General features: G+C 46.2%; 1 protein-coding gene across 1 annotated transcript in view; it reads left to right on the top strand.

Annotated features, from left to right (window-relative positions):
* MEP1B (meprin A subunit beta) overlaps nt 1-20,453 on the top strand; it is a 43,290-nt gene extending 22,837 nt beyond the window's left edge. Inside the window, exons 10-15 of the mRNA XM_083187465.1 lie at nt 538-753; nt 5,264-5,704; nt 9,163-9,342; nt 14,460-14,664; nt 18,051-18,234; nt 20,181-20,453. Coding sequence (XP_083043591.1) covers nt 538-753; nt 5,264-5,704; nt 9,163-9,342; nt 14,460-14,664; nt 18,051-18,234; nt 20,181-20,195 — 1,241 coding nt within the window. The 3' untranslated portion in view covers nt 20,196-20,453. The remainder of the gene's footprint in view (nt 1-537; nt 754-5,263; nt 5,705-9,162; nt 9,343-14,459; nt 14,665-18,050; nt 18,235-20,180) is intronic.
* Nucleotides 20,454-20,725: the final 272 nt, after the last annotated feature.

The following is a 20,725-nucleotide window of genomic DNA, read 5'->3' as shown; positions in this document are numbered from 1 at the left end:
TGGGGGTGATTCTGGTTGATTCGGTCCCCTGCGAATTTGCAATGAGGAACGATGTTGATATGTTGGCCTGCGCATAATAATGCGTCTTCACTGCGGGCACCCTCTGAGACTTGCATAGTCTCCGAGGCGCTCGCACCCGGGGGGACCTGCAGAAAATGCCCGAAACCCATGAAAACGCTTCCACTTCCGATTAGGGTCGGCTACCTGCCTTCTGGGGGCGGAAGGCTGGCGTCACCGGATGTCAGCTGTCTGCCCTGTTCTCGGAGCAGGGTAGCGCTAATCTAACTCGCCGGAGAGTGACTTAGAGCTTGCGAATGGATGTTCGGTGAGTAGCGGGGCGGTCGCTCGGCCGGCAGACAGCGTCACATGGCAGTGAACTAACACTGCTTTGTGAGCCAACCAGAATCAGGATCAATATCTCGTTACAGTTACAATATAATATCATTAGCTGAAATATGACTGGTAAACATAAATCTGCCCAAAAGTTTAAATGTTATTTGTTTTCTTACATTTCCTCTATTTCATCTTCCCCTACAGATAGAGGCTACTATATGCACCTCAGCACCATGACTCTGAATGTGGGGGATACAGCGCTGCTGGAGAGCCGGCTCTTCTACCCAAAGAGAGGATTCCAGTGCCTGGAGTTCTTCTATTACCACAATGGACATGAAAGTGACCAGCTGAATATCTGGATCAGGGAGTACACAGGGGCCTCCCCAAATGGCACTCTGACACTCATTGAGGCTGTTAAAGGTGGGGAACTTATAGCATTGTTTTTATTTTTTAATAAAAAAATACACCTGTCCTTAAGCAATTGTGTGTATTCGCAAAAGCAAAGTTTCTTCCTGCAACAGACACATAATACACGAGTTTCCATACAGCCTTCTAATTAGTAGGTTCACCAGGATCATCTCTTAAAATCCAACCATTGCTACCAATGTTGCATTCATCCTTCAAAGCTGGTTACATACAGCTTGGCGGCATTTATGGCACCGATGTGCAGGTGGTGACAAATTACTGTAAGTGTAAATTGCTCAAAGGACCTTATTCTGGTCCGTTCGCACGGGCTGATGTTTTTGTATTGCGCATGCACATTTCTGCGCATGTGCTGTGTGTGTGCAGCCACTGCGAACATCCTTGCGAACGGAGGGCGGAGGGGGCGTGTGGTGGCGGGGTGCACCGTTAGCATATGGGAATGCCCAACGTTTCATGGGCGTTCCCATGAGAAGCTGGGCATTCTCATGCTAACGGGCCGATGGTGCGGGGGGGGGGGGTGGCGGCCCAGCTGACATCACCGGATGTCAGCTGCCCACCCACTTCCCTCAGAATGTGCATGCAGATCTAAGGTTGCTCTGAGCAACCTTAGATCTGCGTGCATGTTCCACATCATTTGATGGTCGGTGACTATTGGATGATGTAAGTGCGAATGGATGTTTATGTAAAACATTAATTCGCAGTCAGTGCGGATGTACTGGGCCGGCGTACCACCATTCGCACGGCGGAATCTGGTTCACTCGCAAGGATGCGGATTCGCATCTGAGCAAATCAACCAGAATATCCCCCAAAGTGTAGGCCGATATTGGGCCTAATTCAGATCTGGTCAGTCCTTGGCTCATTGTCGCAAACTACAGGTTTTCATTACTGTGTGCATGCACAGATCGCATTCTGCACATGTTAGAAAGGTCCTGCGACAAGGGACGCAGTGAGGCAGAAGTGATTGATAGTCTGCTGTCTGACGCTTGGGGAAGAGGCGGCACCCGTCTCCGTTTGTGAAAATGGAGGTGATAAGAAAAACCCAATTTAACAAAGTTAACCACTAGGGCAGTATTCGAGAAAGTCGGCTCCTGATTGGCCGCTAGGCGGCCAATAGAATCATCCGGAGGAAAGGCGCGGAAGATGAAAATCTCTCCGCCTCTTCAGTCCGAGAGCGGGTACCACAGCAGCCGGGAGCAGCGCGTCTGCCGGAGAGGATGCCGATGTCGTCGCCGGGGACCAGGTGAGTAGAATTTCCTTCCTCAGGTACCCCTGTGGACTTCATCGGATCCTGGACCCCGGAACAGCCCCGGAACCCCAGGACAAGCCCCGGAACCAGGACCAAGGCCCCGGAACCGGACTCTTCTGCCCTGGAGCCCCGGAACCCCAGGACCAGCCCCGGAACCAGGACCAAGGCCCCGGAACCGGACTCTTCTGCCCTGGAGCCCCGGAGGCCGGACCCAGGATCCAGGGACCGACCTACGGGCTCAAGGTAGGTAAGTATCAGTGTGTGTGTGCTGTGTATGTATTAAACTTTTATTTTTCAGGGTGTCAGTGTGTTTTATTTAACTATTTTTTGTACTGTAGAACTACAAGTGCCAGCGGGCCCTTTAATGCCCCGCATGCTGGGACTTGTGGTTCTCCAAGTCCCAGCATGCGGGGTAGGCTTGCTGGGACTTATAGTTCTTATTATCATTATTTAAAAATTATGACCCATGATTAAATATTCCTACTCCTTGCAGCGCTATGCAAAAAAATTTTTTGGGTATGGGGTGTATGTCAGACTTAAATTGTCTGATAGCTGTGGAAAGAGAAATAATTTTCATGCATTTGATACTACAGTGATCCTCATATATCCCATAATTTTTCTACCACTGTGTTGGTAATGGTTTGGGAGAGATAATCATAGGTCACTTTATAAGGATCGCATGAAAATAAAAATAAAAAATGAAAAAAGTAAAAAAAGGTTGACACAAAATGTCGACAAAAATTTATATATAGGAAACACAATGGATTCTCTTTCCTTGACAGGTATGACCTCAATAAAGCCGGCGGATGTTGGTATATAGCCTGGTCTCCCAGCCCTCCTACAGAAAAATATCTAGTATGCTGTACGCTTAATATGCAGGTATGATCTGTTATAAGAGAGAGGAGAGGTCCGCTGGACGTATCCAGCGGTTACCTTGCTGCCAGAGATCGTTTGTTGGGAGCTGGGAGCCACGAGTAGCCGCCGTGCTGGTCCGTCCCCGTCTGTCAGCTGTGCGCCGGTCACGTGAGTGCACCACGTGATCGGCAATCCCGACGTACGTTTCGCTGGGCGCTTGTTCACGGGAGGTCCATAATTTTTAAATAATGATAATAAAAGCTATATTTTAACCACAGCAATAAAAGCTTAAACCCTGTCAACAAGATAAGAGTGCCCCCACCAAGAGTATATCTTTCCTCTTCTTTCCTCCCTTGGAATCTGTGTTTACATTAATACGGCTCATACTCAGGGGGCACCACTGGTGGTCCAATAAACAGACACATCAAATTTCAAAATTGGATGATTGTCTAGGACCAATATATTCAATTTAGGAATAATCACCAGTTATCTTACAGACAGACAACACTATCCCCTATCCAGGACAACAGTGGCTTTAAACCACTGACCAGTGCGGACATAACTCTCACCTCCCCTTTCTCCCCCCTCCCTTTTTGAGGGACTTATAGTTCGCCAGTAGAAAACAATAGTTTATCTTCTTTTTTTTACACAATCCATCAGCCCGATGCCCACCGCCCAGGGGCATCGGGGACAGCCCCGGACTTTCAGCATGTCCCCACTTCCCCAGGACCCCTGCCCATGCTGACCAGCCACGGGGATAATGCTTTGGCCGTGGGACCTTATATAATAAGTGTCCCCCGGCTGTGGCATTACCCTGCTGGCTGGTTGGGTCCGGTGCTGGTTCTTAAAATACGGGGGACCCCTAGTCATTTTGTCCCCCGTATTTTGGGAACCAGCGCCGGACCTTGAGCCTGGTGCTGGTTTCATTAAATCAAGGGGACCCCTATTTGTCGGGGACCCTGAATTTATGTCACCAGCACCGGCTCAATGAGCCGGGGCTGGTTATGCTCGGGCGGGGGACCCCGCGCTTGTTTTTATTTTTATTTTAACTGTTTATTTTTTTTTTTCACCAGAAACCTGCACAGAACATTGCGATCTGTGCAGGTTTCTGGCTAATTCGCCCATCAGAACCTGGTCTGATTTTTGGGCGAATTATAGTCATACTTTATACAAATCGCATACCATTAAATATGCGATTTGTATACTTTTCCATGTGAAAACATCTGGATGCGATGTGCTGCGAAAAGCAGCCATCGCATTTCCAGTGTGTCCAACTTGTTGCCAAAAATCGCATTTTTTTCACATTTTCGGTGCTCATTAAATATGCGAAAATGTAAAAAAATGCGATTTCGGCCGTTTTTGCGAGAAAATTCGCAAAAGTCTAAAAATCTCATCCCATAGAATGTCACCCCTCATCACTGCTACAAATTATAGAAGGAAACCAACAGTTCTTCTGAGACCTTCTGTGAGGTTCTGAAAAATCTGAAAAATTGACAACTCAGGCGTTTCATTCCATCTCTGCTTTGGTAGCTTTGCTCATTACGTAACGGTGACCTCCTCATATACTGTTTATCTGATAATTCATTTAAAATGGGCAACTACATGCACCTAGACTACTTTCTTACAATGGTTTCACAAATGGTTACAATCCTGGCAAGGAGTAAGGTATTTTAAGAATATCAAAGTGTCACATTTAATAATTAAACATTTAGCACATGGAAAACATATTTAAAGACATAGGGGTTTATAAACTAGTACCGCTTTCACATGGAAAAATGTAGGGTCGCACCGGGACTTTGAAACGACTCAGTCCCTGTGGGACCCTGCATTTTGCTCTATTCAGACCACTTCAGCGACCCTGTAATATTGCCGCTGATGTCATACGGGGGTCACACAGGGGTGGTGAGGAGCGTCAGAGCGTCATCGAACGCAGGGGAAGAGGCAGCGTTTAGAGCTGATGCTGCTCCTAGCACTGCCTCCTTCATCAGTGTGAACGGGAACCGGGTCGCTGGACCCAGTTACCCGTTCCAACTGCACATCAACCTGGCAACAAACTGGTAAGAACCCTGCTTTTTTACCATTTCGAAATGCGGGATTGCTGCTGGGTTGCTGGACCCGGTAACCTCTTACATATCACACCTATTACTGGGTCTAACCGGCATGACACCGGTAATTAGATGCGATTTGAAAGGAGTATAAGCTGAAAGTTCTATTGAAGATGGCATTTTGCTATGGGCAACCAATCAGAATCTACTTCTCATTGATTTAGCACCTTCTAGAAGATAATAGATAATTTATTGCACATAGCAACATCCCATCTTCAATAGAACTCATCTTAGTAAATAAACCCTATAATGATTATTGTAATTGTTAATTAATTTGTCTAATAATAACATGTCTTTCCAGGCCAACCAGCAGACTACTGGCAGCTGTATCACGTCTCTCTGTCTACAAGCAACAAGTTCCGTGTTGTCTTTCAGGGGGTTAAAGGCAACGGAAACTCCAACGGAGGATTTTCAATTGACGACATCAATTTTTCAGAAGCAAAGTGCCCACATTACATATGGCACATCAGAAACTTTACTAACCAGCTCAACAGCGTTACTAATAGGCTATACAGCCCAACGTATTATTCTAAAGATGGTTATGCTTTTCAAGTCCAGCTGACCAGCTCTACTTCTGATCTGGGAATATATTTCCATCTTGTCTCTGGAGAAAATGACAACAGCCTGCAATGGCCCTGTTCTCTCAGACAGGCAACGATGGTACTCATGGACCAACACCCAGATATTCGGAAACGCATGTCAAATTTGAGAAGCATCACAACAGATCCATTCCACTTGACAAGTAAGTTCTCTTTCTACAAAAGGTCATACATGGTGAGGTTAGTTGAACAAAATCAATGGATATTTTCTTCCAGGGAAGTCACATACGGTTGGCTGATAGAATGGAGTTGTTCAAGGAAATGGAAAAGAGAAGCCACATTTTTTTTTATTGGGTGACTGTGCCCATTTGCTTGCCCAAACGGGGGAAAATGATCGTATTGGGAAATCTAGTCACTTTAGAATGCTGAACCGGAATACCATATCTTATAGGTATACGATACCGAAAATTAAGGAAGGTTTTGGCTGCTTACAAGGAAGCAAGTGGTTTACCATTACTTGGCCTCCGCTCTGCCACTAGCAGATCCCCATGTATCTCCACCATAAAGAAAATGGCCTTCATTTGTACTGTAGGTTTCTTTGAATTTTTGGAGATGCCCCAGGGCATTAAGGGGCCGGTTCAGGTTGGCTCAGTAAACTGCGAAGATCGCAGCTTACCGAGTGCCTGAGATGCTGCCTTTCTAGACGTCAGCCGCCACCGTTTCCCCTTATTGACATACGAGGGGATGTGTAACAAAAACACATCCGCTCGCATGCCTCCGCTGCAGAACAAATCATTTGATGGTTGCCCACCATCGAATGATTTCTCCGGCCTTCACAGATAGAAGTCAGTGGAATCTGACCTTTATCTGCATGTGGCTGGCCAAAGACGGGGAGGGCATTGGTCATGGGAACACCCAGCGTTTTCATAGGGATGCCCAAAAAATGCTGGGCATTCCCATGGACGATCCCCGTCCCCGCCGCTGTCCGCCCTGTCCCTCCCACCCTGCAATGAACAGCCCAGTGAGTGTGTAACTCGCCGAGGCCGTTCTTTGTCGGAGTCTGCACGTGCGCAAATAGGCGCTTGCTCCAAACCTCGCTCCATCTGAGAGATCTAGAATTACCCCCTAAGGTTGCCCCTGCTAAGTTTCAACATCCTATGGAACAAGGCATGAGTGACATGAACTATAGAGAAACTCTTCTCTATTTGGATTGTATCATTGTCTCTGGGTCATTCTGGTAAAAAGATCCAAAAGGTGTTTTTCTGGTTAATTTAATGGGGACTAAAGAGTATATACTGTATAATATAGTGCTATATCTAGCACCTTCTAGAAGATAATAGCTTTAATGTAATTACAAACACCAAAAGTTGATATTGAGCGCTGATTGTAAGTTCTGTACTGCTGCTGAACCATAGGGTATTTACCACAACCCCTAATATGTACATACAGGGAAAAAAAAGACGAATCGGAACAGCGCTGTACTGAATATATACATATTTAATTAAAACTTGCAATTTTTACACATTATAACAATCTAAAATTAGATCAGATTAAATCAGGAGTAGTATGCTACTCCTGAGGAAGCCGCTGAGAGGACATAGAGGCGGAGAAACGCGTTGAGGGGACACTTATGCTGCCAATTAATATCTGGCTGATGAATTCAACTCGGATATGACCAAACGATAATGGTCGGAGGAATTCACTACTGGTAATTAACCATCTACATGACCCCCGGATTCCAAGTGATTATACCACGTATAATGTGCACATTTCTGTGGGGACTTGAACTAAGTACTAACCTACTAACTGGCTCTGTGTATGGGCAAGAATATCTTTGCAATTGCTTCCTAATACTTGAAATTAACCAGCACCAGCTAAAATAGGGGGGGTTTGAATGTTCTGTGTGTGTAAGTCTTGTATGTCTAATTTTAGATTGTTATAATGTGTAAAAATTGCAAGTTTTAATTAAATACGTTTATATTCAGTACAGCGCTGTTCCGATTCTTCTTTTTTTTTCCCTTTAATGTAATTGATGGTTATGGTCAACACCTCCACTTCTATAAACCCAAAATATACCCCTAAAACTTACAAATGTGGTCTCTGTTAGTCAAACGTTACCTATTTGGGGCACATAGTATGTTGCAAAGGGATAGCCACAGACTCATTGGACTCAAGGTGCTGAGATTTCTTAGATTTTGTGTGTACTACCTGTGCCTCAATATTATAAGATATGTCAAACCCTTATAAATTTGGCAAAGGGATCTCCTTTGACTGGAAGAATGACTGGAAAACCTGAAAAATGGTTCCTTTTTTTTAAAGCCATCTTACGATTTTCGGAATTAGAGGCATTGAAGTTCTGTCATCATGTGTGCCAATCCTGGCTTGTTTGTGACCACCGACTTCTGCCTTGTTAGTCAATTGCTCCTGTGACCCTGTGGTCCGGACTTCATTAGATTACTGACAACTCTCTTGCTTATATGTTATCTGTGCTACTGCAGGTGAGATAGTTGTACTGGTCTAGTGGAAAGATGGCCTCCTGCACCAGACCACATTTTGTCGTAACTGTTTTAGATTATTTAACTCCATTTCAATGAGGCTGGTGTGCTAAGAACTGAAAATATTTACATAGTCATAGTAGAAGAAAAGAAAAAGTAGTTTGTATTCTTGTCTTTAAATACAGTAGCAAACCCTTGGCCCAGCATTAATCTTATAGAGCAGGTATACCTGAAGCTGCCAATGTCCGGAGTGGCAATCTTCTCCTTCATAGTACCACTAATAACCTGACTGAAACAGGAAAGTGTTGCTGCTGATTAACCCTCCATCCAAGACATCAATTATCGCTGTTAAGCCCCCATCCACTACACAGACCTATCTGAAGCTGTAAAACTCTTCAGATTTCCCTTGAACTTTCTCAGGAATCTGATTTGACCCTGGGCTACATTTGCACTCTATTCACTTATACATCTGATCAGACCTATAGGTGCCCACACACTAGAAGATCTGCGAACTTATGATGTGCACATAAATTAGCCTTGAAATCTTTTGTCCGTTCTGGACAAAAGATTTCAGGCAAGCGCACATCTTCACCAAATATTTATCTTTAAGATCCCATGTGCGTTCCTATGGATCTTTTGCTAAATCTTCTGATCTTTCATGCAGCATGTAAGATCAGAAGACTTAGCAAAAGATCCGTGGGAGCGCGCTTCCAACTGATATCGGGCAATTTGCGGATTTTTTTTCCGGTCAGAAATCGGCCAATCGGCAAAAAAATCGTTCTAGTGTGTGGGCATCTAATGATAGACACCTGACAGCTTCAGATCAGATGGATCTTTGGTACAGCACCAAAGATTTTTTTGGCAGATGGATCTGAGACTCAGTCACATATCTGATCTGAGGGAGCCCAAATTTGGCCTTTTTTCTTCAGATCAGTCTGTCAGATCCATCTAAATCTGAAGAAAACAGGCCAAATCTGACTAGTGTATGGGGCCTTTATTGGTGAGAACCACCAGATCGGCTGACTGCCAGTCTGAATTCAAGTAGGGCTTTTGATTATGTTTATCGATGTCACACAAGTGTTTATTGCAAAGAATAACACAATTGATCCTGAGTTTGTTATTAAACATGGTGGTACTTATAACAAAGTTTTTTATTTTTATTTTAGGCAGCAACACGCTTTTCTGGGATAAGCCTGAATTGGTTGGAACCGCAACTACCTACCCTAATGGAACACAATATTTCCGTGGCCCAGGATTTGGAACCTCTGCATACATCACCCAAAGCAGAGCTCAAAGCAGAGATTTTCTCAAAGGGGGTGATGCATTCCTTCTTGTATCAGTGGATGGTAAGTGATGTCATTACAGCACATTGTAGAAACTACAGGAGGAAATGTATCAAGCTTTGGAGAGAGATCAAGTGGAAAAGTTGTCAAAAGCAACCAATTCACTTCTAATTTTCATTAATCAAGCACGTTATTTGAAATGATAGAAGCTGATTGGGTACTTGTGTAATAACTGGGCGCCCGATTTTGAGATCGGGTCGGAAAAATCTCATCGCATGCAATCAAATCGCATGCGATGCGATTTTCAATAGGATTCAATGTTAAAATAGTCCTGTTCATTTCCCCACTATCCAAGTGGGCATAGAGTTGATTTTATATAGCGTGGCGAGCGCAGCGAGCCACCATCGCGTCGCGATGCGATTTTGCTGAAAATCGCGTTGCATCGCATCTGATTGTATGCCTTAAGTTAAGGTATACAATCATATAATCGGGCGCCCAGATATTACACAAGTACCGCTGATTGCTTGCTTTGGGTAACCTCTGCACTTTCTCTCCAAGACTTGGTACATCTACCCCAAAATCACATGCAATTCTGTAATCATATTGATTTCAAAACACATGGGGGGTATTGAATTTGTTACAATGACCACAAAGTGCCTCCGAAACAGTTGGGCAAATACACTTTGTAACAAGTCATCTGTATTAGATGGTAATGTCTGCTGGGACATTGCTATGAATTGAATGTACTTAGGCCCTTATTCTGATCGGTGCGGAAATTCCCGCATGCGGACGGACCGCCGATGTTGATCGTCTGCGCATGTGCAGAGGTCACTCTGCGCATGTGCAGGCGATTTCGCCGCACGGATTCTTTATACGCCGCACAGGGGGCGTAGAGGGGCGTGAGGGGCTACTTAGCCTCATTACCCTATGCATACGCCCCCCGTTTCATGGGCGTTCCCATGCAAACGCGGGGCGTATGCATGGTAATGAGGCCGTGACGCGTGTGTACGGGGCGGGCATCTGACATCGCCGGATGTCAGCTGCCCGCCTCTATACATGATTTCACACGGACAAGTGTCCGTGTGGTCTTGTGTTGCGGGACCTGGTGGAGCGTGCGGCCCTGCATTCGATGTTCGGCGACCATCGAATGCAGGGGCTGCTCCCACCATGGAGGAGGCGTATCCCCGTCCAATTTCATGCGGATCGCCACATATCCGCATACGGACGGCAGGTGGCGATCCGTATGGAAGGCGGGGATTCGCCTGCACGGTTGCGGCCGCATATTCTGATCGGGCCGCACCGATCAGAATAAGGGCCTTAAAGAGAAGTGTTATATTTAAAGGTAATATAAATAATACAGTAATGTATACTTCCCAACACTCCCGCATTCTGCAGGAGGCTCCTGTTCTACCGACCAGTCTCCCACTGCCCTGCAAACCTCAATCCCCCAGAATACCCCTGCCTCAGCTAAAATGTGACCGTGCATGTGCGAATACAAACATGATGGGGGTGAAGCTTGATGGCTAGACATGCACCATGGGCAGCATCATCAGCCAGTAAAGGCATGAGAAGCAAACCCCACAGTGCACCTCTCCATGGCAGCAGCAGCTCCCCCTCTCTCCACCCCTGTCTGTTAATAGCCAGTGAGACATCTGGGAGAGGGGGGGAGTGATAGGGGGACTGGCCTGGATTGCTCTGGAAGATTGACAGGTTACAGGTTGCGGAGAAGTAAGAGGAGTGCCTGGAGAAGAGTGGCTGGAGGAGTGTGAGTATGCATGTGTGACACAGAGGAGTGATTAGAGGAGTGTGTGTGTGTGAGAGACAGGAGTGACTGGAGGAGGTGTGTGTGTGCGTGCGTGTGCGTATATAGTGTCAGGAGGAGTGTGTATGTGTGTGAGACAGGAGTGACTGGAGGAGGTGTGTGTGTGCGTGCGTGTGCGTATATAGTGTCAGGAGGAGTGTGTATGTGTGTGTTGTGTTTTCACAGACATAAAAAATGACCAAGACCAAATACTAGTACCTATATTAGTGTATAAAGGTTTTTTTTTAACCCTTTGAGTGCCAACTTCTCTGTGGGAGATGTTCAAAATATATGCACTACCCTGCATGTGTGTAGTCTGGCACTACCCTGACCGCTGAGTGTGTAAGCAGGTAATACCCAGTATGTGTGTACTCTGGAACTGACCCTTGTATGTGTAGGCTGGCACTACCATATATGCCTGTAGTCTGGCACTGACCACTGCATGTGTAGGGTGGCACTGACCTCTCTGTGTGTGTAGGGTGGCACTTACCACTGTGTGCCAAAACATACCGCTTTTGTGGCTTGCCACACAAACTCTAAAATCTCAGTAAAACCCTTTTTCTAAAGCAGTGGTTCCCAACCCTGGTCCTCAAGTACCCCCAACAGTGCACGTTTTCCAGGTCACCCGGCAGGTGCACTCGTTATTCAGGCACATTTGCAAAGATCCACAGCTGGAGCTAATTACGTCACTTGTGATTCTGTGTGGAGACCTGGAAAACGTGCACTGTTGGGGGTCCTTGAGGACCAGGGTTGGGAACCACTGTTCTAAAGTAAGCAAGCAGAAATGCTGTAGGATGTCCAGCCCTCTTGTATATAGAAGGCACAAATATAATACTATATAACTGGAAGGACAGACCTGCTATTTCGATGTTTGGGTCTGCGCATGCATATTGCTGCCAATGCACATGTGCAGGCCCTGGCTATGAGGGACTTTGGCTAAGTTTTTCTTCGCCAAGGTGCTCGCAGCTTGAGTGACAGGCAGGGGGCATTCCTGGCTGGCCCCCTAGCATTTCATGGGCGTGCCCATAAAGATGGTAGGCATACCCAGGGGTGGATGGATGACATCGCCGACTGCCCCAATTTTGCATCAATCTGTGCAGCCGCTGTGTGACTCCTGGGTCACATAGGAAATATAATCGGTACTCTTTACCTAGCACGGCGCCCACGATCTTGATCGTGGGCATCGTGAGGTAAAAAATCGTGTCGGTCGCGTCGTATGCGGGCTAAAGATGCCCGCACGCGACGCGATGCTCACGATTTCCCATTGAAACCCATGTTAAACATGGACATCGTGTCGGTCGCGTCGCGGCCGGCTATAAATGTGCACACGATGGCCCCGACGCGATGCCCACGATTTGCCATAGGAATTAATGTTAAAAGACCCGATGGACACGATTTTCATGTTAAATGGCTCAATGGACCCGATTTTAGCATAGGAAACAATGTTAAATGGGCCTTAGAGCCCAAATACTTACCCTGAACTCTGAAATGTCCCCCCCAATTTTTTACGCCACCCCACGATCAACGTGAACCCGAAGCGCGGCGAGCGCGGCGAGCGCAGCGAGCCCGCGAGGGGCGGCGGTACGCGTCCTCCGACCTTTTCATACCCCCACTATCCACGTCGGCGTGGAGTTGAGAATAGAATAGTGTGGCGAGCGTAGCGAGCCACCGTGCCCGAAGCGTGGCGAGGGGACGCGGATACCTTCACAGCTAGACGCGTCCCCTCGCGGGCTTCACAGGTGTCCGTGGCGACGCGGACACCTGTGAAGCCCGCGAGGGGACGCGTTTACCTGTGAAGGTATCCGCGTCCCCTCACGGGGCTCGCTGCGCTCGCCACGCTTCGGGCTCGCTGCGCTCGCCACACTATTCTATTCTCAACTCCACGCCGACGTGGATAGTGGGGGTATGAAAAGGTCGGAGGACGCGTACCGCCGCCCCTCGCGGGCTCGCTGCGCTCGCCACGCTTCGGGTTCACGTTGATCGTGGGGTGGCGTAAAAAATTGGGGGGGGGGGCCATTTCAGAGTTCAGGGTAAGTATTTGGGCTCTAAGGCCCATTTAACATTGTTTCCTATGCTAAAATCGGGTCCATTGAGCCATTTAACATGAAAATCGTGTACGTCGGGTCTTTTAACATTAATTCCTATGGCAAATCGTGGGCATCGCGTCGGGGCCATCGTGTGCACATTTATAGCCGGCCGCGACGCGACCGACACGATGTCCATGTTTAACATGGGTTTCAATGGGAAATCGTGAGCATCGCGTCGGTCGCGTCGCGGGCAGACATAAATGTACCCGCGATGCCCGCGATGGGCGCCGTGTTAGGTAAAGAGTACCATATAATCTTTTTTTTACTACACATTTTTTTTATTTTAATTTACCGTATTTATCGGCGTATAACACGCACTTTTTCCCCCCTGAAAATAGGGGGCAAATGATGTATGCGTGTTATACGCCGATATAATGTTAAGAAGCCACACCGCCGATAGCAGCGTGGATCAGTAGCAGCAGCTGCCGGCAGCACTGCAATAGTTGCCGGTGCGCCTATGTTTCCGGCCACCAGCCCGTCAGCTACGGCTGCCCCTGCCTTCCCCTGCACACAGAGACAGACGCTAGAAGTCATAATTCACCTCTAGCGTCTGACAGGAAGCGCAGCTCTGCACTTCCTGGTAACGCGGCTGCAGAGCTGTGCTCCCTGTCAGAGACGCTGGAAGTGAAAAATGACTCTAGTGTCTGTCTCTCTCTGCGCAGGGTAAGGCAGGGGCAGCAACAGCAGCGTACGGGCGGGTTTCCTGAAATTTCCCTCTTAAAATGAAGATGCGTGTTATACGCCTGTGCGTGTTATACGCCGATAAATACGGTATATAACAAATGTGAGCGATGCTGTAATTTTTTTGCCGATATTTTGCACATCTCTCACAGAGGTGCTGGCATTTTTAGCAGGTATTTTGTGCATCTCTCACTGAGATGTTGGCAATCAAAGGGTTAATTAGATTTTCCTTGCCTACTCTCTCTTACTGTCCGGGAGACAACTTGTTCCAGGCTGCCGGGAGAGCAGGATAACCTCCCGGATCCTTCCCACTTCTCGAGAGATGATGTGAGCGAGGCCTTCATGAGGCTATTCATTACTAATCATGTCACAAGGCTCTAGCGATGGTTATGTGAGGGTGCATGGGACAGGTCCATGAGTACATTATACTCTCGATAAGTACAGTATGTGTAAAATATTGTAAATTGCATAAACTTAGTCAAACAAAGAGTGTATTAGACTAATTTAGACATGCATTTTAGTAGCACCAAAATATGCAAGCTAGCTGTTATTGGTATATGGCCTAGGTATCTACTACTAATGTTTGTACTGTGTTTTTTTTTTTAAACCAGATATTACTCATCTAAATACAACTCAGCCAATACCTTCATCCACTGCTACAGCACCAACTACTACTACTACTACTACTACTACTACTACTACTACATCATCATCTCGATCAACAACTACAACAGAACACCCACCTAATCCCTGTACTGGTTATAGCTGTGAAAACTCTGGTGTCTGTGATCTTGAAGATAACAAGCCAGTCTGCAGGTAACGTTATAATGCACCCTTGTATTTTATATTGTTATAAACTAGACGTAGATCTGCTATTGGAAAGATGGAAATCACATTGGAATGGACTCTGTACTCACATTACAAATTATTACCACATAACTCTCTTTCTATCTCTATATTTAGACAGTGCTCAAAGTTTATTTAGATCCCTCCCTACCCTAAATGTGCTTCTCCATAGCCATCTACTCATCTCCCAAATGTCTCTGCGTCCAACCCACCTCTCCACAATGTTTCTCAGCCTCATACTACCCACCCTGAGTCTCTCAGGCTCATCTCCGCCCCTGTGTCACTCTGCACCATCCCCCCATGTCTCTCAACCTCATTCCACACCCTGTCTAGCTCAGCCTCATCCCCCCTCCCCCATGTCTCTCAACCTCATTCCACACCCTGTCTAGCTCAGCCTCATCCCCCCATGTCTCTCAACCTCATTCCACACCCTGTCTAGCTCAGCCTCATCCCCCCCCATGTCTCTCAACCTCATTCCACACCCTCTCTAGCTCAGCCTCATCCCCCCCCATGTCTCTCAACCTCATTCCACACCCTGTCTAGCTCAGCCTCATCCCCCCCCCCATGTCTCTCAACCTCATTCCACACCCTGTCTAGCTCAGCCTCATCCCCCCCCATGTCTCTCAACCTCATTCCACACCCTGTCTAGCTCAGTCTCATCCCCCCCATGTCTCTCAACCTCATTCCACACCCTGTCTAGCTCAGCCTCATCCCCCCCCCCATGTCTCTCAACCTCATTCCACACCCTGTCTAGCTCAGCCTCATCCCTCCCATGTCTCTCAACCTCATTCCACACCCTGTCTAGCTCAGCCTCATCCCCCCCCATGTCTCTCAACCTCATTCCACACCCTGTCTAGCTCAGCCTCATCCCCCCCCATGTCTCTCAACCTCATTCCACACCCTGTCTAGCTCAGCCTCATCCCCCCCCATGTCTCTCAACCTCATTCCACACCCTGTCTAGCTCAGCCTCATCCCCTCCCCCTTTACCCCATTTTGGGGGAAATTTATTAAGCTGAGAGTTGTAATTCAAATGGGATTTTGCTTTGGGCAACCAATCAGATACTCTCTGTTATCTTCTAGAAGGTGCTAGTAAATAGGAGGCAGATTCTGATTGGTTGCCCATAGCAACATCCCATGTGAAATAGAATTTTCATATTAGTAAATTTCCCCCTTTGTGTCTCACAACCCCACCCAACCCCACCCAACCTTGTGTCTCATGCCCTCTGTATTAGCACACCCCATGTTTTATCATTTTCCCCTAGCATGTTTTTGTATCTTGGGTAACGAATAGCACAGTGGCACAACTGGATGTGACGGTACTTAAGCCTAACATGAAACTATAGAGATCAATCCCCTTTGAACAGCTGTATCCAGTAAAGAAATCAATTTATTCTTAAATTCAAAAGTAGGATCTTTATCCAAACATTTGTACACACAATTATAACAGTTATCAGTTGTCTTTCTCGTTCAGAACAATAATGAAGTAAATCCTGTACCACATTGGCACCGCCATTGTCGGCAGACCATATAATCTCATTATCAGAGGACAAATCCATTGCTATCCAGACTTATGATAGATTGACTCTAGGTCAACAGTCATAAGGTCGACAACTATTGGTTGATAGGGTCAAAAGGTCGACATGGTCAAAAGGCCGTTGTGGAAAAGGTCAGAATGTAAAGGGCGACATGATTTTTTTTGACAAAATTTTCAGCTGAAGTGCCGACAGACGGTATTCTATACCCTACCATCCACTATGGTGTGGCGGGAGAAAATAATGGTGTGCCGATCGCAGCGAGGCACTGAGCCGGAACCATGGCAAGCGCAGCATGAAAACCTCATCTTGACCTTTTTGACTGTCGACCTTTTGACCCAGGCGACCTTTTCACTGTCAACCTTTTGACCATGACCTTTTTTTACTGTCGACCATGACTGTAGACCTAGACATTATAGAGCTAATATACCATAACCAATCCATTAAAAATTTATTTCAATTCATTTTTATTAAAATTAGATCAAGCAGCTGTATCTACCTACAAATTCTGTAAAGGTAAAGGAGCATCTAGCATTCTGAAAAAGGTCTTAATAGCAGGATTGTTAGACAATGAATGGAAGGTAGATCTCACTTGTCATTTTTGTAATAGGAAAGAGGGGGGGGGGACGGACTTCCTTAGTTAAATGGCACTAAGGTTGTGTTTTATTATCCCTAAAATATTCATGAAGTTTATGTTTATGATTTTTTTTGTACTTTTCAAAACCGCCGCAAATCGCACCATATCGCAGTTTTTTTAAAATCGCCGTTTTCCTGAGAATTCGTATATTTAATGATATGCGAATTCTCGGGTAAAAAATGGGAAATGGTGCGATTTTAAGGCATGAAAAAGTGCAAAAAAAAAGGCAATGCAATGCGATATATAGTGGTGTACAATGGGGAAAAAAAAATGACATGGAAAAAATCACATCGCATGCCTTTATAATGGCCCATGCGATGCGATGCGATTTCCCTACGGTGCCGTACGTAGAAAATCTGGGAAACATGTACCGATATTCCTTCTCACCCCTTTAAAAAACTGAGACACTTGGCTCGCACTGCATTACCTCCTGCCCCAAATACTGATTTTTTTACATTAAGGTAACACATGTAATACACACAATTCCATCTGCTGACATGGGAACTACCGGACAGTTCTATATGTAACACTGTGGCCTGTATACAGCATATTTGCTACCATCAGTGATCCTCTTCCTGCCGATGGTCACATGGCAGTATGTGTGTGGCACAGGGCCGGTGCAAGGCACCGGAGCGCCCCAGGCGAGGGGGGGTGCGGCACTGTGTGATCTGGCGGCGGGGTCCCTGCAGTGATGCTCGCAATCCGGCAGCCAGGCGGCGTGGGAAGCGCTGATGGGTTTGAAAACTTACCGCACGCTGATTGGCTGAATCTCAGCCAATCAGCATGCGGAATGTTTTCAAACCCAGCAGCGCTTCCCGCGCCGCCGCCTGGCTGCCGGATAGCGTGCATCACTGCAGGGACCCCGCCGCCAGATCACACAGTGCCGCAGGTACCCGGCACGGACACCCCTGCAGCCTCCTTGCGAGAGGCAAGGGTCGAAGTGCCGCCCTCCAGTGGCTGGCGCCCTAGGCAAATGCCTAGATTTGCCTAGTGGTGGCGCCGGCCCTGGTGTGGCAGGTTAATATATATAATTGGGTAGTGGGTTGTGACAACTTGATATTTATTGATATATATATATTAATTACACAATGTACTGAACATAAAAGAATGGGTGACATATCATGCTTCTTTTCTAAGTCCACTATTGTGCACTTTTATTGCATTTAACAAAATATAATTTTCCTTAGGTGCAAAGTTACTAAAGATTGGTGGTATGTTGGAGAGAGATGTGAAAGGAAAGTCTCCAGCCAGGACACCATTGTGATTGCTGTGTCTTCTTCAGTGACTATATTTGTTGTCATGTTAATAATTACACTTGTTAGTGTATTCTGTGTGAAAAAGTCCAGCAAGGCAGCAGGGGCAGATGATCCAGTAAGTATAATATGATTGCTATTTATACAGCAGTGGGACCAGATTGTCATCAGTGGTGAAGTTGAAATGTTTTTACCTCACTGTACCTCCCAACAGTCCCTATTTTAGCGGGACAGTCCCGATTATTAGGGCCTGTCCCGCTGTCCCATCTGCGGACAGCAGTGTCCCGCGGTGAGGGGGGCTGTTGGGAGTCCCCCCTGTCGGCTGCTAAGCAGCGGGGAATAGACGCTGTGCGCATGCGCACAGCATCTATTCCCGCAGCCAGGGGGCTGGGGGCATGGCTAGAGGCTCACAGAGCCTCTGGGTCATGCCCCCATTGCGGCAAAATGGGGGCGTGGCCTCACGGGGAGCTGCAAGTATAGGCCACGCCCCGAAATTATAGGCCACGCCCCCGGAAATTTCGGGACGCCTTCGGCGCGCATCAGCAGTGTCCCGGGGCCGGCGACCACAAAGTTGGGAGGTATGCAGTAGTACCCTCAATGTTCTCACAACACAGAGAGAGATTTGCACACATTTGTTCTAGTACCCATAATACACTGTACCCCTACGCAGATCCTATTCTGGTTATTAGTATATACAGGAATACAGATCCAGTTCTCTACTGGCTAGAACATGTGCGTATCCTCTCTAGCAAGTAACTGTGTATCTTCTTTACAAGGGTACAGAACATAGATGTAGCTTGTTTTTATTTTTTCTATTAATTCCCATTTGAAAAATAGTTCCATCTGAAATGCAGAACAATCACGCTGCTGCAGAATGATTTCCATTACTTTGCGGAATAAGAGAATAAAACAGAAAATTTTGCATCTTTATATAAACTGCAGCTCCACACAGGCCTGTATTCAGTGCCTCACGGCATTAGTCTCTGTACAATCTGGCCAGTGTTGCAGTGCACACACACATAAAGGGGATTTAGCCTGGGGTGGTGCAACATTTGTAGGTTTGGGTGATAGAATTTTATTTGGATTTCTGCTCACCACCTACCTGAAAAAGTTAGAGATATCGGTACTTATGTATTATCTGGGCTCCCATGTTAAATGCACCCCTTTTTTCATACCCCTACTATCCAACTACGCATAGAGTTGATTTTATATAGTGTGGCGAGCGCAGCGAGCCCCACGAGGGGACGCGGTCTCATAAGAAAAACGGGAGCCCAGATATTACATAAGTACCGAGATATCTATTTACAGTTTATCTAGTGGTGGGGAGAATGGGCAAGGGGTGAGGACATAAGAATTGGTAGGTGAGTAGGGGCAGGGCTGGTACCAGTAGAGGGGCCAACCCACACCAGCTAGCCACGCACTGTAGGGGCTTGGGCAGGGCCCTGGAGAGGTGTGGAGGGACAGTGGCGTAGCAATGGTCCTGCAGACCCTACGGAGACTTGGGTGAGCCAGCGCTGCGATGTCGGCACAGAAATTTTTTGACACGGGGGAACAACATTTCTAATTTAGCCACTGTGAAGAAAGGGGGTGGAGCAGCCAGAATGGGGATTATTTCCATGCTGATGGTGATCATGGATACCCTAAAATGGAGTCTCATGACCCAGTACATTAACTGGTACATCTGAATCTGAAATGTTAGGGGGAGGTGGGCTGTCCTCATTACGGCATCTATAGATGTAGCTGTGCCTCTCTGTATGGAAGGGGAAGGGGTTGTATTATTTGGTTACCGGTCTAGGCTGCCCTGACATTTCCCTCCCTTACAAAGGCATCATTCTCAATTTCAATTTCAAACAAGTTGAGAAAGGTAACAGTCTGGCAGAGCAGTTCCAGAATGTCAAGAGTGTCTCAACTGAATTTTGAAGAGCTGGAAATGATGGGTCCCTATCAAAAATAAATATTGATACAACATTCTGAATATTATAATAATTCAGTGTAATGTAGCAATATAATATAAACCAAATCAATGTTTAAATACATCAAACATTCTTTTTCTTTTTCTTTCAGAAATCTCAACTATAAACCATATTGTACAAATCAAGATAGAAGATCTAAAACAATAATTCCTCTTCTGCTACTTCCAGGGATAATGGAAGATTTAAATAATTAAATAGATAAAAGTATGCAGTCAGATTAAAACACAAACCGGGAGATTTGTTTTGCATACTTGTTTTCATATGAGCAGGCTGTGTACAGTCTATTAGTTTTTGGACCAGCACAAAAATTCGAAGATTAATGCAAAATTTTGGACTGAAAAGAATAAAGAATACTTAAACAGTCTATCGTTTTATTTGTGCTTAAACACGGGGAACTATTAAGCAAAGGGAAAGGTCAAAACTCCAATGATGGAAATAGTGAATATTACAATTGAGAGTTTCAGTTTTTAAAGGATAGTATTAAAGAAATAAAAGTGAGGACAGTAAGATTATCCTATACCAGTGTTTTTCCACTACTGTGCCGTGGCTGTTCTCAAGTGTGCCCCCAGATATAGAGATGCCCAAACCAGTTTACAGCCACCACTAGTTCAACTGGTCTTTTCTTTTCATGTAAAG

Source organism: Crinia signifera, chromosome 5 (genome assembly GCF_055691185.1).
Source record: "Crinia signifera chromosome 5, ASM5569118v1, whole genome shotgun sequence".
NCBI lineage: Eukaryota > Metazoa > Chordata > Amphibia > Anura > Myobatrachidae > Crinia > Crinia signifera.
The sequence above is the reverse complement of the archived record's forward strand: the minus strand, read 5'-3'. Positions and strand labels throughout refer to the sequence as shown.